Genomic DNA, 19,657 nt, shown 5'->3' on the forward strand with positions numbered 1-19,657 from the left:
ACTTGCTTTGTTTTAAAAATAAACACTAAGTGTAAAAATCCTTAGGCCTAGCACTGACTCATGAAATTTTTGTTGGTAAATCTGAATTCGATTATTAAATAGATATATTCCTCATCGGGAAGGAAATTAAAAGGAGAAATGCTGTAGGATACATTTCATATTTCTTTTATCTTTCGTGTATTAAAATTTCTTTGGGAATTCATAACTAACTGTGATTTCTGTTGGGTTTCATATTAGCATTGGCTTCAGAAACTACACCATGAAATAGGGAGACAGTTTGGTGCGGTGGGTGGGACCAATTGTTTAGCTACTGTATCATCTATTGTCGCGTTAGATGACTCTTGTCAGACTCCAGACAAAATTCTTCTCTGTTGTGTCTTTGCTATTGTGCAGAGTGTGGTCTCTAAGCATTCGACATTTTGTTTTATGTTTATTTACTTACTATGCTACTCTGGAAACAAAATCACATGTGTCTGTGTGTACGTAGGTGCGTGCATGCATGTTAATATCAAAATGGAAGAAGTTACAGCTAGCACCTCTTTTAAGCGTAAGAGTAGTCAAGTGTTGAAGAGCAAAGAAATGGGTATTGTCATGAACCTGTTTAATTATTAATTAAGAAGGAAAACCCGGGTAACATTATAAGTTGGGTCGCGAGTGAAACAGCTTGGAAGAAACACGACATGTGGCAGTGGTTAATCTTGCATAATATTGAGTATGATGAGGATATGTTAAAGAAAGATTTGATGGATCTAATAAGCATTCATCGTCCTAAATATGAAAAATATCAGACTGACGAATGGGTCAAAGAACTTGGACACACTATTCTCCGATTACCCCCTTATTACTGCCAACACCACCCTATTGAACTCGTGCGGTCTCAAGTAAAACACTATGTTGGGGCAAATAATACAACATTCAAAGTGAAAAACGTTGAAAAATTAATTTATGAAGCGTTTGAGCGTATAACAACACAAAATTGGCAAAACTACGTGAGGCATGTGATAAACATCGAAAGTGACATGTGGAAAGCAGATGAGCTGTAAGATGTTGAGCCGTTGATTATTCATTTGGGTGAAGATTCATCTGAAATCTTCAAGAATGATGATGATATGGAAAGAATTGATTCTTTCGAGTGCGATTGATTCAAAGTGGTAGGTTGTTTATTATTATTACTATTATTTATCAACAGGTTGACTGCCAAGGTGATTTGAGGGTACTGGTCCCAGGAGGCCAAAAATTTCTTTTTACCTTTGGCTCGATTATGGATAGTTATATCACATTTTTGTCTCGATATTTTTTCTCCCGAAAAGGTACCAATGGGAGTCGAGCATCATATGTGATGCTCATGGTCTCTCACAGTAATTTGTGACAATGAACATCATACGAAGTGTAAGGGAAAAAAAAGAAGGAATGTCACAAAACTGCATTTTCGAGAAAATTGCGATTTAATATTGACAACCGCGTAAGAAGAATAGGGTTAGTTACATCTTTTGCCCCTTTTTACATGGACATTTTTACATCTACGTATGCGTGGCATATACAGTCAAATAGTACCAAGTGTCACCAACAGATAGGACAAAGCACCCAAAAAAGCACATACATGGACATTCTTTGTTTTTTCCTCTTACCCTATATGATGCTCAAGAACCTGGAAAGGTTAGTAATTTGTGATATCAAACATGACCATCATATATGGTGCTCATGGCCCCACAGAAAAATAAGGTGAGCACCACATATGATGCTCATGGCAGTCAACCTTCGTCGTGGTGGTGGATTTTTTTTTTTTTTTTGTTACTATGTGAGTTGGCAACCTCAGTCGGCAGTATAATAGAAGCGCCATCTGTTCTGCGTTTGTTTTTAATGCTCAACTTGGCATCGCTGTCCCCATAAGACCAACAATTCAGTCTTAGGCCGAGCCTCCATTGCATCCGACTGCGACTGCGAACGCGAATGCGAATGCGAACTGCGAATTCATGTGCCTCTACTACATCCGAAGTTTTGTGAATGCGAATCAAGTTGTAATATCTCTTTCAAACCTTCAATGTGAAATATTTTTGCTTGAAAATTCATATCTTAAAATTTTCAGAGCAATAATAATATCAATAATAATAATAATAATAATAATAATAATAATAATAATAATAATAATAATAATAATAATAATACTGTGTTAATTTCCTTTGTGTGCAAAATAGAGTGAATGTCGCAAATGTCGCTCCTGTTATTATTATGCTTCTGTGGTAACCGCTATGTTCACTTTAAAATAAATAAACTAAATAAAATTTGAGATTGCAAAATCAACCAACTTTCTAAGAAAATTTTCTCCATGAGTAAAAAAACCCGTTTTTGATATTTCAAACATATTAGTCAATAATTATATGTATTCGTAAAATCATTATTTGAGGAACAAAGAGGAAATATAAATTGAATAAAAAAGTTGCGGTTCGTGTATTAATTAGATCTTCATATTTTAAAGAGAAAACAAATAAAATTATAAATATCTTCCACTCCAAGTTCTTTACTTACATCTGCCCATAATTTGTTCACGACGTGTCGTTTGTGGTAATCTGAATGACCTTGGATCCACAATGGAACTTTATAAAAAACACAATTTATTAAAACATCAACAAATATTTCCATTATTATTTTTATTTTTATCTCCGCACCTCGCACCATCGACTACTTTCACGCAAAAAGAACTTTCTTCTCTCACGTAGCGCTCAATTTCTCTGCAGACGTCGCTCCATTCGCATCAATTCGGACGAACAATCCCAGCATGTTGGGATCGTTCGCATTCGCATCTTTTCGTCGGTTTTCGCAATTCGCAGGTCGGAACTAGTCGAGGCACTCCAATTCATTTACACGTGCTTGGAAATTCGCATTCGCATTCGCAATCGCATTCGGATGCAATGGAGGCGCGGCCTTAAGGTCACGACTCCATTGCTTCCGAATGCGATTGCAAATGCGAATGCGAATTCATGTACCTCTACTAAATCAAAAGTATTGCGAATGCGAATCAAGTTGCATTTCTTTTTCAAAGCTTCAATGAGAAATATTTTTGCTTGAAAATTCGTACCGTAACTTGAGAGTCTTGAGAGCACGAAGACAAACGCGGATGACATATTTTTCTCAAGAAACGAGGAGGGAAAATTTAATTTATTGCCTCAGCTAGAGTAACAAGAAGAAAAGCTTTTCGAGTATTTTAGAATGACACCTACAACATTCTATTACATACTTCACAAAATCTCACCTGATTTGAAAAATATTCCAATTTTAGAGAGTGTCTCTCTGCGAAAAATCGTTTGGTTTTGACATAAAAACACAATTTATTAAAACATCAACATCTATTTCCATCTTTATTTTTATTTTATTTTCTTTATCTCCGCACCTCACAACGTCGTCTGCTTTCATGCAAAGCAAACTTTCTTCTCTCACATAGCGCTCAACTCCTCTACAGACGACTCTCCATTCGCACGAATTTGGACGAACAAACCTGGCATGTTGCGATCGTTCGCATTCACATCTTTTTGTCGGTTTTCGCAATTCGCAGGTCGGAACTAGTCGAGACACCCCAATTTATTTAGGCATACACTTGCTGGGAAATTCGCATTCGCAATCGCATTCAGGGAGGCTCGGCCTTCTGGATAAGTCAAAAGATAAAGCTGGTCATATGAATTTCCCATTAAAAATAACTGAATTTGTGCTGCAGCATTCCGTTCTTAAATAGCGAAAAAGGGTTAAATTTCCATCTTACATCGACTCTTTATTGTGAAACTGTCAAATATGAAGAGTCACTCAAGATTTAGGAGTAGAATTCGATATTTCGTAATTCTTGTTCTAATAGCCAAAGGGAACAATTTCTGTAATATTCAAGTTTCCGATTCTTTATACAAAACTTTGGGTGTTGAAGACGGAGGTAAGAAGTCTGGTACTTGAACTTCTAATTGCAACTAATCGAAAAACTGTTTTAGCCTTTTCACGATTTGCGTATACATACAGCGTTCGGACACATACCATAAAAAATCAGTGCAAAAAGCAAACAAATCTGTGCTAGGTTGCCACTGAAAAGGACAAATAGTACCTAAGCGAATCAGGCAGGGCGAAACTGGTGGTCCTGGGGTGCTTAAGCAAAGGAAATAAAAACATGTTGGTTTTAAAAGTGATACAAAACTATATCTATAGTACTTGTAATGGTTTCACACTAGTAAGGCTACACTTGTAAATATGGAGTACAGCTTTTATAAATTGTGCAGAAATACTCCGCCAGCGGAAAACTGTATCTAATAGTTATCTTTCATATATGCTCACTTATTTTAACCGTCGTAAAGCACTAGTAATGATTTTACACAAATAACACTTGTACACATAAAATACAGCTGAATTACTTATTATATAATTCTGTCATCTGTAGAAAATTGTTCCTTACAAACATGTCTTTCAATGCAGAGTATTGAATTTTACTTGCAAATTTTGCAAATTGTGGAATGCCTAAACTTGAGCAGCACATATTACTTAATACCATTTAATATCTAATATACTTTTTATCTTTATGATTAACTTAGTATTGTAATTAACTTAGCCAATTGCGCGACTTTTAATTTCTATAACCCGTTAGTAGTTGAGAAGAAAAAGAATAGATAAGTAGAAAAGACGATTTTCATATGCTGTGTTTAGGCGCCTTGTAAATTGAATTAATATATAAAAAAAATAACATCAATATAATATGTAAGATAATATTCTCATTCTTAATAATAAAAACGACTAACTAATGCTAATAATTAGAAAGAAAGACGAGTTTTACGCAAGTAGAAATCAAATTGATATATAATACAAGGGATATTTGTGGAGTGCTCAAATAGCTATTTGATGAACCATTGTCACACCACAAATATCTCTCACGATTATCATAAATCTCGATGAGAGGAACACAACGGTACAAGAATTTTCGCGATCCGATTTTCGAATTTTCAGATAATCACCTCTCAAGTCTCACTGAAATTATTGTAAAATTGTGGTTATTCCAAGTTCCGAAAATCAAATTGACATTTTGTTTAAATCCATCGAGATCTACATATAATAACTACGAGAAACATTTTTGACACTTGAGAAACAATGCTTCTCAAGTGAAAGTTAAAGTAAAAGCACTGAAAAATAGCAAGTATCTCAAGTCTGGAACGTCAGATTGGATTTTAGGCTAATGTTTAGCAGAAGGAGTCCAGCAATTGTTTCTAAAACATGTTTACAATTTCGGTAATTTCTTTTAACATTAGGTTAGGTTAATTTATGTTAGGTTAGTGTAGGGATTCAGCGTAATTTTCCAAAAGATGATAAAATTTCGCTTATTTTTATTAATGTTAGGTAAGTTTAGGTTAAGGTTAGTTTAGGTCAGGTTAGGTTGGATTTGGTTGCGTTATGCTTGGTCTAAGTACTTGCACCATCTATTTCTTCTGCAAAATTTCTGTTTTTACGTGCTTCTGGACCCCTTCTGCTAAACATAACCCGGATTTTATTTTGTATCATTGTGTTTCCCTCATCGAAAAGCTATATTTTATGTTTTAAAGTGTAGCGTAATTAGTGTAAGGCCATTACAAGTCCTATAGGAACTCGTATCTCTGCGAAAATCTACATGTTTTCACTTTTCTCGCTTACACGTATACGCTAGCTGACGTGCCTGCTCCCTTTGACGCATCTTCGCACTATCACATAGACCCACTGGCTCGCTCTGTTATGACTCGCTTAGACAGTATTCGTGCTTTTTAGTGTGTTTTTTGTATTGTGGTTTTTATCGCATATATCTGAACACTGTATTTATACTCTAATCAAGAAAGAATGGTGATTTTTCAACAATTACTGATAGTAGTCCCCTGGAATTGCATATGTATCCTAAGTTGAATATTGTCATGTCACCGAGTGCAAATCTTTTTCAGAACAATGAGAAGGAAAATAATGATAAAAGAATAATTTTTCGACAATTATTTTGAGTGGTGTGCCTAAATGTGAACTGCACGTTGAAAAATATTTTTGATGCTATAAAACTTCTCAAATAAAAATTCCAAAGAACTGCGATTATCTGGCATAGCAAAGTCAGATCGCAAAATATGGCATATTTTTGGATATGGGGGAGAGATATAATTTTTTTTTTTAGTTGAAATGTCTTACTTTCGTGGTATATTTTCTGTATTTATTTTGGTTCAGGTTAGGTTAGGTTACTTTCGGTTAGATTAAGTTAACTTTATATTGGCTTACCTTTCAAAACTATCCCAATATTTTGTACCATCGTGTTTCTCTCATCGAAATCTATGGTAATTGTGAAAAAATATTTTTGATATTACAATACTTCTCAAGTGAACGTGGAAGTGAAAGTCTAAAGAATTGCAATTATCTGAAGTTCCGAAAGTCGGATCACATTTTTTGGTACCATTATGATCCTCTCATCGAGATATACAATAATCGTGAAGAATATTTGTGATGTCACGACGCTTTGGCCCAACCGAATTGTTTTCAATTTAACGCCTTTTTACCGAGACTAATGATGTGATGATGAGATGGATGATGATACAGGAATGACGGAAGTGAGAGGAAACGGGAGAATCCCGAAAAAAAACATGTAGGCCTACACGGTGATTAATCACCACAAAGGCCACTTGGCGGGAGCGGGGATCGAACCAGGTATCTCATCGCTAGAATTGAGCACTCTACCCCTAAGCCACTACGATCCCTGGACCTCGTTGGAATTTTAATATTAATTTATAAATCATTTTTGTTATCTCTACACATTTGTCCTGCAGTTCAAATTCAGTAGTTTAGAAATTATCTTTCAGTTAAAATCAAAATTTTTTTTCACTCCACAACAATATAGCTATTACATGTAACTTACAGAGATCTATTATTGTAATAAATCATTGTGTTTCTAACAGTTACATTGGTTTTCAGTAAGATTAGATTAGTTTTCTCCTAGTTTATCGTCCCTCCATATTTTTAGAGCGTGAAATTGGTGTATTTTCCTGATATTTTCTAACTGTAATGTTACTTTTTATAATACAGTGTGTCCGTAAAGTTGCGTAATCCAAAGTTTGATTGCGTATATCTTTTGATCTAAGTATGATAAAGACCTGAAACTTGAAACAAACGTAAGCATGTTTTATGTAGATATTTTTGAGATCATGAACAATGCCGGAACTTGTAAATCTCTTGTATAGTAATGAAAGAAATTATCGTAAGTGTAAAATGAAAAAAAAAGTGCAAAATGAAGAAAATAAATATTCAGTTGCAGAAAAACCGATTTCCTGCGGGTGAATTCCTGTACATACGATATATGTACAGTATGCATCAACATTTATCCATAATTGCGAAAATGTTACAAAGTTGGTGCAGTGTTGCCATATAAAAGGCTATTTAATGGAAGTCCGTAAAATGCTTATTTTTTGACAAACGCTGCTTTTGGCAACACGGTTGTCGTAAAATTACTGCAACAGGTGTGTTTTAGGCTAATTAATGATAAGCAATGAGAATTTGCACATAATTGATAGCATGAGTTTTTATGCAAAAAATTGCAATATAGCAAATTTATCGCAAATTTTTGCATAAAAACTCATGTTATCGATTTTGTGCAAATTCTCATTGCTTATCATGTACAAAGGAATTCACCCGCAGGAAATCAGTTTTCTGCAACTAAATATTTAGACCCTATGTTCTTCATTTTGCACATTTTTTTTAAAAAATTTATACTTACGGTAATTTCTTTCGTTACTATACAAAAGCAGGCCCGTATTTATACCTTGTGCGCCCTTGTGCTCTAAATAATTTGCCGCCCCCGCACAAAATTTTCCGCCTCGCTCCCTGAAAACGACCAATATTAGAGTTGAATTCACAGTTTTTTTTTTGGGGGGGGAGGTCGCTGAGATAAATAGTGACAGTTTAAATCCAATTCAACTTCAAGGTCATACTCCACTTACAGATATTAGTTTGAATCCATAGTTTTCAAGGTCACTGAGTTGAACGGTATCAGTTTTCATGATATTCAAATTCATCCTCACCCTTTTGGGTGGGGGTGGGAGAGGATGACTTTTTAAAAATAATCAAGTAAGCTACCTAATTAGTAACTACTGTAATTAGAGCGAATTAAACACATGGACATATTTTCGCGCTTGCGGGAGACTGCGGATTGCTAGTTTTACCTATGTAAATATTACTGTATTGTGAATCTTGAAAAAAAAATCCAAAATTTCCCCCCCCCTAAATTCTGTCGCTCTGTACTTGAGCACAGAATAGCACTTACCTAAATATGGGCCTGCACAAAAGCGTTACAAGTTCCAGTATTGGCCATGATCTCGAAATTGTCTCAATGGAACATGCTTACATTTATTTCAAGTCTCAGGTCTTTATCATTCTTAGATCAAAAAATATAAGTTCATTGCATCGAATATGCGCCCCGGGAGAAAATGCACACTTTGTAAGAAAACGGATAATATATGACAGAAGCTGAAATGTTGAGTTCTTCTTAACAGACAGGAGGACGTTCATACCGCTGCTATGTGTTGCTGCATAAAAAGGACAATTTTTCTTACAACTACAAGTATGTTGTTGACAATTTATTGTATGAACATGTGTGTGTGTGGCATCAAAAAAGTGCCTGATGTAATATTGAGTGTTTGTGTATTGTGCTTTAGAAGAAAAAGAAAAGCAAAGAAGATTGCTACTCCGGTAGCCATCGTGAAAGTAATTCATGGCTTACACAGATAGTTAGCAATTTTCGTAGGAGCTTGCTAGTCTCGCTGCAGGGCGAATATATGCGTGTGTACTGTGATTGGAGAAATACGCGCCCTGCTACTTTGGGGAAAAACGCGCATCCTGCAGAACAATAAGATAAGTATATTTCCCTATAAGTGTAGTCGGAACTGCAAGACGACTACACTTGTAAACAGTACGGGAGGTGGGATTAATCTTTAAAACTCCACTAATATCTCTTTCGGTAGATTTCAAAAGGACATGTGTTACAACTATTACAACCGTTACCGTGTTACAACTTCCGGAAAATTTCTACGTAACTTTTCGTTTCGTGGTACCTAGATCTCTCTAGACTTCAAAATGGGTTACATAACGTTAGTGACACTCAAATCTATAATATATTTTTGCAGTATACAAATGTTGGAATGTACCTCAGCCTGTAGGCTTAGCCGAAAGGGTTTTGTTTACTTTCTTGTGCGTATAGTTACAAGGATAAATCTGCAACTTTTGGTATGGTACTCAACGCTTTTCGTACAACTGGTACTTCTCCGTTAAACGCATATGCCGTTCTTGCATATGCTCACAGTCCATCTGCGGGTTTACGATCTCCAACAGAAGAAGACAATCGTCAATGTATCAGGAGAGCCAGCTTGTCGAAATGTGAATAATGAGAAAGCACCATTGCCTCTAACTGAATCCAATGTATTATGCAGCACATGTCCGATGTCCGACGTTCATGTGTGTCCGATGACATCCCAACGGCTATTGTCAACCATGTCATTTGCGTCATTGCATCCATTGCTACACAGTGACACATCATTTCCCCCTATACGTGAAGAAAACGTCAAAATGCTACTGTTCTTACATCTGATTACTACACGACTGTGCTACGTCAAGTAAAAACTTGTACTAAGGCTACTACTTCCGAAAGAAAACAGGAAAGAAAAAATTGGAAAGCCACAAACACGCAAAAATATTGCAGGATAGGGCCATTCACCATCGGCAATTCGTAACAAAAGCAATTATTAAGAACGGATGCAGTGTATCAGATGCGCACTGTGGTATCATGTTTCGAAAGTATCTGCACAAGACATGATCGTCGGTGATTAGTGCCACAAATAAGATAGTTTTACTTCTTGTTATAGTGTTTTTGTTTGTAACTGTTCAATTCATGTTATACCGACACAAGAGTTTGTAGACAGTTCAGGTGCTCCACTCCTATGTCAGAAGTTATAATACTTGAAAGAAGGATTTTGAACCTATGTTTACGCCTTATAATGCAGGGAAAACACTTCAGTGGTAACAAGAGATCATTTTTGTGTTACAAAGGAAAAAAATTAAATTTACCCTTCCTTTCATGAAAATTTCTTTATAATTTCTTTATGTTTTCATAATGTAAATTTGCAGTATTGCTTCATTGTATGATATCATAATGTGGTTCTATATTAGGGTGTCAGATATTTGACGTATTGCTTGTCAGTAGTTTTACATTTTAGTTTGAAAACGTAATTACACACGGTGCGCATATTACCCCAGCGTCGGAAAATATGCGCCCTTTCCACCCTTTGGCATATTTTGGTGTATGATGCTTTTGTGTAAACATATTTTTTCATGCTTGCTAATTGTATTATTTACGGAGGTATTAAACTTCGCAACTGCATACTGATTTTCGGATTCCTTTTTTCCATCTGTGCCTGAGAGCTCATTTTATCTGTAGGGGGCGCATATTCGACTCAATGACTTTACTCAATCAAACTGGGTTTCGCAACTTTACCGACACACTGTATATGTATTACATTTTGGTGGTGTCGTTAGCATTTTCGTCTATGCCAAGAGTTTCGTCCAATACGTGGTTTAAGTTGCACTTTCACTGGTCAAATCGAAATATGTAGCGCAATGGCGTCAGGAAGATTCAAGTTCAACTTGCTCTTGTTATGCTTGTTGATTTCCTTTTTTCTTTTGTCTGTCTGCATGTGTTGTGTGTGTGTGTCAGAGAAAGAGAGGAGAAGAAGGAAATTATTAATACAATTATATGTTAAATACAATACTTGTGTGTCTTAGTCGCTAACACTGATGCCTTTGGTGCGAGTGGTCCCGGGCTCGATTCCTGGTGAGGACACTGTCGAAAAAGTGTAACAGCTTTTTTTAGGCCAGCCATCTTGAATGAGGTTTTTCTTGGGTTTCCCTCATTCACACCAGGCAAATGCCGGGATGGTACCTAACATAGTGGTCACAGGTCGCTTCCCTTTTATCGGATAATGTGCTCTCCGAGGGACGTCCTCCCTCATACATGTGATGGGCTAAATGGCCTTAGATGCCCTTTATACCATAAAGCAAAAACGGTAAGAGATTTTGAGGAGTTTCTTGGAATAGGACCTATCAGATCTAACGCTTCTATACGAGTCATTCGGGTCAATCTGTTTCATAGGGTAAAAATGCAATGTTGATCCAATAGGTAGGAGGTCGAGAATAAATTCATTCCATTTTCCGAGCACTATGACAAGGAGGAGTTATTAAAATCTGCGTTACCGTTTAGATATGTGATCTGTGATATATATGTTACGTGACCTAGTAAGTTCAAACCACTGTAAGTGTTCGCTAGCACGAATATAGATAGTGGCATTCCATTTTTGCTCTGAAGGGTTATACAGTACTGCGTTCCGTGTATGATTTGACAGCTGTAAGATGAAGGAACAACAAAGTCTAATTCGGAAGTTTTGGTTTACGAGTTCACCGTGAAAGAAAAATGAAACACTTTGTGCAAAAAGTGAAGGGGCAATTGACATCAGCACAGACACCAAATGGTTCAAGAAATTTCGCTCGGGTTGCAAGAACCTTTCGAATCAGCCAATTCCAAGTGCATTGACAACTGAGGATTCCGAAGCCGTGCGCCAGGCTATAGAGAGAAATCCGACAACCAACACTATCAGGCAAGCTTGCTGTCTCACAGTTAAGTGCGCTTCGTTATCTCAACGACCTACACAAAAGTGTATGGAGCTGCCGAATTGTGTCTCACAAATTGACTATCTCAATTCAGAGGCATGCGGATGTGTGCAAGAAATTTCCGGAAAATCTGTGATCTGTGCGTACTGAAAAGAATAACGTGTGACAAAAATGGGATACTTTTAGAAATTCGTATTATATAAGCAGTGGTTAAACAAGGGTCAGGTGCCGGAACTTGTATCCAATCACGGATATTTCGAACACAAGGGAATGATCTGTGTGTAATGGAATTGTGGGGGATAATTCACTACGAGTTCGTTCCGAATGGTCGAGCCATTAATTTTATCCTGTTTACCGAATAGCTGAAAGAGATGTATGCTGTTGTATGTCAAAAGAACTTTGCACTGATAAACAGAATGCCTGTCCTCCTGCAGCAAGACAACATGAAACTTCATACTTCTCGAACAACAGAATAAACATCATGAATTCCTGGAAATTGAACTGATACCATGACCACCAGCATGCAATCCAGACGTCGTACTCTCGAATTACAGCTTGTTCCGATCCATGGCGCATTTCTTTGAGCTCATATTGCTTCAACAACTAAGAGCAAATGGAAACTGCAGCGCGGAAGATTTTGCCCTCAAAGGTTTCTCAAAAGACAGGAACTAATATCGGCGTGGGACATAATAACTTGTCAAAAGATGGTTTCATACGATGAAACACGACGGCCTCTACTTTGAGTGTTTGACAACTTCGCGTGTGACTTGACGCGTAAAGCAAGTAAGTAATCAAGATATTGCAAAACGTTTGACTCATTTCTTGAACTTGCTGCTATATTTTACTATGTTTCACTTAAGAATATCTATAAGACTTCTCCAAATATTACAAATCTTTTATGCGAGTCTCATTGATTTCTGGTCATTGAATTTCACCTGTTAATTTTTCAAATAATGTGTCACTAATGTTGGTTATTATTTTATTCTTTAAATAGATAAATATATAATAAGGTGGGTAAATAAAGTAATGAGACTTATTTTTTTAGCTTATTATTATTTTTTAAAGCTCCGAGAACATTACAGTGCAACATTGTCTCCTTTAAAATGATTACTTTGAGAAATCACACCGCTCTGGAAATAGTTCTTCTACTCCTCATACCAAGGTTGGAACTCGGATATTGGAATAGCGCTCAATTGCTCGCCTACAGTCTTTTGAATGTTTTCTACGTACGTCCCCAAATCGACGTTCCTCCAGGTGTATTTTTATTCTCTGGAATAGGAAAAAGTCACAAGACTCAAGTCGGAGCAAAAAGGGGGCTGAGAAACCACAGGAATATTCTTACTGGCCAAAATAGTATTTACTGAAATTGCTGTATGGCAAGCATTGTATTGTGATGCAACACCCAGTTATTTTGATATTTTAATGCATGACTCTTTTTCACAATTTTTCAAGAGCCTCTCGAGACACGAACTCTTGGTGAATGATTTCCTGGCTATCAAAAAAGCAAATTAGCATGCTTTTGATCTTTGACTTGGCGATTCTTTCTTTCTTTCTGCCTTGGAGAGATTGGAATGTGCCATTCCATGCTCTGGTCCTTGGTCTCTGGGTCATATTGGAGCATTTGCAATCGAATCCACAAAATCAACGCACCTGTTCCTCTGCATGTCTTTTTGCTCCTGCGTAAGGATTTTCGGAACCAATTTGGAACATACTTTTAGCATTCCAATTCATCGTCAACAACTGATAAACGATGGTGTAATTCAAATTCAACTCTTTCCCGATCATTTTGACTGTCATTTGATGATCGGAACGCGCAAGTTCCCGCATACTTTCAACATTTGCATCAGTTCTTGCAACCGAAGGCCTTCCGCTCCGAAGTTCATTTTCAATTGACTCTCTTCCTTATGCAAGTGCCTTAAACCAACGAAACACCTGGATTCTTGACAAAACACTGTATCCGTGGCCTGGCGAAGTTTTGCAAAAGTTTTCGTTGCACTATGTCTGCAGTAAAATCTGATCACATACCGTTGTTCAATATTCCTGTCACTCATTGTCACAATGCACAAGCAAAAACTGCTTCAATAAAACAATTGCTACGAACAACCAAGGTGACACTAGCGAATTCTCACTTACACTGACATGTATCACAAGTTCATCCACCTCCACTCCAAGTCTCACGTCACCTGTGTTGCCGATTCGTGCGCAGTGTTGCCAGTCTCATGACTTTATTTACCAACCTTGTATATTAGAATTAGGATCAAGCTGAAACAGATCTGTCGAATAATATCAATTAAATTTTATTAGTTACTTACGATATTTTGATTTTCAAGTGAATGATTTTTAATTACAATAAAATCATGCTCACGTTAAATACAATACAATACAATTTAATTACAATAAAAACAGCATCTTGCTCATGTTAAATATATTCACTTTTTAAAAGAATGAATCTAAAACATTACAGAAAATATCTATAGCTGGAATAGTTATCTCTTCTAGCGTAAAAAAAAAACAATTTTATAATTTAACTTTCGTGTTTGTATTTAAGATTATTGGGTGTAGAAGAAAATGTAGATTTAGGTATTTATAAATCTTGTCATGTTATCTATAATCGTATAAATTCAGTATGTTTAACAAAAGTTGAGAAGTTTAGGTTAGTGTGTATATAAACTGATATATCAACATTAAATTTTATAATTTATATATATAATAATTTCAAGTACTCATATTTTTCTTTTCTTGTTAGGAAATAAGCATAGAAGATCGCACTGGTATAAGACACAAGATACTGTAAGAGACCTCTCAAAGTCGATTAGGTGAAGAGAAAGAAATATGTAAAAGAAAAAGAACAATCGTTGAGCAGAGTAACGCTTGTTAATTGTCTTTTTCCAGTAAATTGATTGTCTAACAACACAATAAAAAAATTCAGATCAACAGATCTTGTTTAAGGCACCGCAATCATGGATACTCAAGAAATATATAAAAGCAAAAAACTACCGTCGAAACGCCATCTTGTTCACCAACAAGAGCATGAATTAGAAGAAAATGGCAAAAAAGAATCTACTTATATTATTATGAACCCAATAACTGATTATGATATTGAACTTGATCCAACAAATTCTACTGTAGCTGGCGGAAGTAGTCCTAGTTTTATTTACCTCAGAAGACATTATATTCCTAAAAAACATACTAAACAACATTTTCAATACGTACCTGGTAAAAATGTTAGGCATAGTTATTATTATTATTGTCAACAACCGAAACATTGTCATAATGAATCTAGAATATTTACAGGAAACCGAAGTAAAGAAGGAAAGTCTATTATGCATAAACGAGAACATAACGTATTAATTCCTTGTTCAAGAAACTCTAACCTGTGTTTGAGAGACTCAAAGGAAAAAGTAAGTTCGTTCCCTTGTTCTAGAGAATTAGCAAAAACAACTGACAATAATTTTATCTACAAAAGTGGACAAACATCCAGAAAGAATCATCAAGACATCGAAGTTTTATATGATACACGGTACAAATCTAATGACAGGGCTAAAGCAGATAGAAACAACATAAATAGCGCTACTAATTTTGGGATAACTCGTGTTATTTCTTCAACGTCTGACAATTTTGATTCAAAAGTACATATCAAAGAGTTGAACTTGTGTAAAAGAGTAAAAACTACGGAAACTGATTGTGGACTGAGTAAATCAGAAATTGACAACAACTTTGGACAACCTGCTGATGATAGAAATATAAAAATACACACTAAAAGAATGATAAGAGTCAATAAGTCTTTTATCGATGATCGTGAGGATAATATATGCAATGATAGTTTGGATTACAAAATTTGTAAAGCTGTGAAGCATGAATTAAGCTCTGAGAAAACGCAAAGGAGACAAAAAGTTCCTAGAAACGAGGAGAAGTACAGATATGAACCGAAAATTTCGAATCGGAAATCACAATTTAGAAATGGAGCATGTAAAATTAGCTTGCCTAATAAACCACCACACCTAACCCATACGGGTATAAATAGAGCAGAAATACCAATATCGAATAGAAAGAACTTGCACAGTAATAAGGAAATACAGAAGGTTTCGGTTCGTAAGTGTAACGAGAAGAAAGTAAAACCAGAAGTTGAAAATCAGGTATTTCTAGGATTACCCGATAAAAATATTAAACAACCAAAAGCTCTTACAAGAAAAACACGATTTGATGTACTTCATTCCAAGTTTCGACCTATCAAAAGTGAAAAGTATTATGGAATAAAGAAAGCTTCTGATTTCAATGTTCCTCCGTTTTTCAAACCAACTACATCACAGCGAGGACGAAATGGAAAGACTGGACCAGTCACGAAAATTGGAAGACCAATAACACCAAATATAAAGAAACAAAAGGAGAACCTAACGTGTGGTAATACTATCAACAAAGATAGTAGGATGTCTTCGAAACTTCCTGTTAATATGTATGGACCTTCTGCTAACGTCGAGCTTCGATCTACTTACCCTGAACAAAGTAATCAATTAAAACGAAAAGAACCCAGAGAAGATTCACTAAAGAATCAAATATCTAAAGATCCTGTATCTCGGAAACCTCATTTTATTCCATCATTACCAGCTTCAGAGAAGACATCGAAATTACAAAGAAATGGTAATGTCTGTGTCACAAATGCGACTAACGATACGAAAATTAAGCATAAACTCCCAAAGTATAGAACGACAGATGGAAGAACATATTCCATAGGAGCTATATTCGACCGTCTGTGCGAGACTCCTAGTGAGGTTGAGATATTTAGTAAAATGTTAGCAAGTCCCCCTGAGCATAACACAACCACGAAACACTGCGATGATCTGAAAGAAAAACATGATACTACATTTTCCAGTAACGATCATAATACAAATAAATACCTGCACGATATCCCAAATACCATGGAAATATCTCCAACAAACAGTACAGTTGAAAATACAGAACGGAAAGCAGAAACTGAAAATCTGACTAAAATGTTGAATTTGTCTAAAAATACTGTCAATGTGGAAATAGAATATGAAGTTTTAAAAGAGACTCCACAGTTACCAATGCTTATCGACAACAAATATCCTGTCACGACTAAAAGAAAGAACAAAAGAATGGAAGCAAACGATGCTCAAAGAAATAATTTTACTTTCAGTTCAATTTCTCAATCTAGCTTAGACATGAATATTTCAAATGACAAATTTTCAGAGAATACATTTAACCAGCTCGTAAATGTTGCCGAAACTAACTGCGACACAAAGACTTCAGTCAATGTACGGACTGCACAAAAGGATTGCCAGAATCAGATTATTAGTTCGGGTCTAAAAATACACAATAATATTAAATCAAATAATTCGGATAATAATGTAAAAATTGAGAAGAAGGATGCTAGCACACAATATGAATCAAATCCTAGTACTTTAGGATCTGTAATTAATAGTAATGATGCTACAAAAGATGTAGGTAACTGTATTCAGACTTTCAAAGACCGGAATGATTCTGGATATACTGGTAAATTATTGGAAAAGACAGTGGACAAACAGAGAGTATTGGAAAATATAAAAGACTCGGGAAACAAAGAAACTGTAGAAAAAATTCAAACAGAAAATTCATCAATAATTTTGGAGAGAAAATGTTCGAGGTGTATTCCTTTAGATGACAGTATGACTTCAGACGTTTCACAAAAATGTGATCACAATAAACATTTCAGTAGATCTTTACCTACAAGCAATTTATTTTCTTTCAGTGCAAGCAAAAACACACCTGATATAGATTCAAGAAAAAGAGAAAATGTGTTATGCAAAACTACACATGGAAATTGTCATACGATCCAAATATCTCCATCTCAAGAGAGCGGTAACGCTAAAGAACCAACATCTCTGAATGCAAAATTCAGTGTTTTCCAATCAAGTTTTAAATTTAATTTGGGATCTCACATGTTAAAATATTTGAAAAAATGTAAAGCTAAAACACAAGGTTCCAAAAATTGTTTAGGGTATAATGATACTAGAAATCTGGAGAAAAAGATATCTTCCTGTCATCGTTTGACTTCGTTTAGCGATGCAAATCCGCAATTACATCTTACTGCAAGAAATACACATCAAATTCCAACTGCCCAACGTCCATCTATTGTTCATATTGAAGCTCTAAGTTTACCAAATGCACCCAATCACCAACTTCTATCAATAGAACAAGAACAGAAAAGTCAGGGAAATAGCTATAACACAAAAACTGAAAAAGGTACAAAGAATTCTAAGTTGGAGGACATATCAGTGAATACTGCGAATTTTAAACGTGTAAGTAAATTAATAAATTTTTAAATAGATAGAAAGAAATCTTTCTAGTATAAGACAAGTGCTAGTCTATAAATTCGATTTTAAGAAAATTAAATTGAAATACAAATTCTCTTATAATTGCATTCTTAATTCATTGTCACCACGCGTTATATTATCAAATTGCTAATATTATGTAACGCAAATTAACAGAAATTAGGTTATTAGAAATGATGGATAGTTATCCAAATAAATTTTAAGATATTAAGAGTATACGCATAAAGAGATCAAAATAATAAATGTCATTAGTGGCAGACACACATTATATTTTCTACAATTTCCATTTTTTAGAAATTAATGTTTAATGCATATAAACGTATATATAGGTAAAGATTTATATTTTCCTTTGTGTATTGTATTATCTGAATAATGGTTTATTAAAATATTCTAGATGTGATAGGCCTATGATAGTTTAGTGTTATCTCTTTAGTGTGTATATTTTGTTATATATTTCCGTATTTTTATATACCGTATTAGGAAAGTTGGAAATATAATTTTTCTCTTATTTCTATGAGGAACACAATTTTTAGATTATATATGCATTGAAATGTAGCAGTAATCATATATCCTTATTTCATATCATGTCGAAGTCACACGAGGAACATATAATAGTCAATAGTTGTGATTTCATCGTTCCGAAGTCCATGAGTTCATGACCCAAACTTCAAGGGAATTTGGGACTATTTTGGGGCAGAAGTCTGAATTAATTTACCTCTGTAGTAGGATCGTCTATGAAGTTTTAAAAATAAACTTTAAAAAAGTTTTTGTAGAATGCGCTTTCCACGTGATTTCAGAAAAAAAAATATTACTTTCTGAATTGTTACGAACTTTTTTGTAACGATTATCAATTAAAAATTAACTCTTGGAATATTTACTTGATTAAATTTAAAATTAACTAAGTTTAAACTGATTAATTTAATCGGTATTTTTTAATGGATTAATTATAAGCCTGCTTATTAAAGGACTCTTTTCATTCAGTATTAACTACTTCTCTTTTTCAGTATTTTAATATCTTATTAGTTCTTAGATTCTCTGAATTTAACCTGGCATTAAGTCCACGGACGATGTTGATTTTTTATCCACTTTCTCTCACTTTATTTGATCAAGAATCGTTGCTTTATAACATTCAGTGGAATCTTCCATAGTTTTTAATATAATTTTAAGTTCGCTTTATTTTAGCAGTCTCCGTACCTTTATAAGCAAAGGGCTGTATAGAGCTTGGATCAGTCAATAGTCAAAATTACGGAATGCTAGTCACTTCAAGGGTATGGCGGACCTATCTGAAAAGTACCTGATAGTGGCTGTCAGATCTTGGATATTTAGGTCCATTTCCTAGTCACAGAGAAATTTCCGGAGTCCGTGTTCGGCTCTGAAGTTTTCAGATTAAAAGGTATGTCCTATTTTAGGTTTAAAGCTGCAGGTCCAACAGTCAAGAGCTGACTATATTGAATCTTCTTTATTTGAAGAGAAAGAACTGAATGAGCTCCTCTCTGCTATATTCTTGATCTTATTGAGGATCAAGCAAATAGGCCTTTGTAAAAAGAGACAAATTCAGATAGTGATGGCTTCGATTCCCCGATAACCTAATTGATTAAGCTAGTGAGTTTTCAATTTTTATTAAGCGAGTTATTCACTGTTATGATTTCTATAGTGAA

General features: G+C 35.1%; 1 protein-coding gene across 2 annotated transcripts in view; it reads left to right on the top strand.

The window, feature by feature from the left end:
* Positions 1–3,479: 3,479 nt before the first annotated feature.
* LOC145674644 (uncharacterized) overlaps positions 3,480–19,657 on the top strand; it is a 33,290-nt gene continuing 17,112 nt past the window's right edge. Inside the window, exons 1-2 of one of the 2 annotated variants that reach the window (XM_081744865.1) lie at positions 3,480–3,916; positions 14,417–17,966. In XM_081744865.1, coding sequence (XP_081600991.1) covers positions 14,631–17,966 — 3,336 coding nt within the window. In that variant the 5' untranslated portion in view covers positions 3,480–3,916; positions 14,417–14,630. Of the gene's footprint in view, positions 3,917–4,617; positions 4,726–14,416; positions 17,967–19,657 lie in introns of those variants that run through there. The other variant, XM_081744871.1, reaches the window with a different exon arrangement.

This window comes from Thermobia domestica, chromosome 2 (assembly GCF_964235325.1).
Source record: "Thermobia domestica chromosome 2, izTheDome1.hap1.1, whole genome shotgun sequence".
Taxonomy (NCBI): Eukaryota; Metazoa; Arthropoda; class Insecta; order Zygentoma; family Lepismatidae; genus Thermobia; species Thermobia domestica.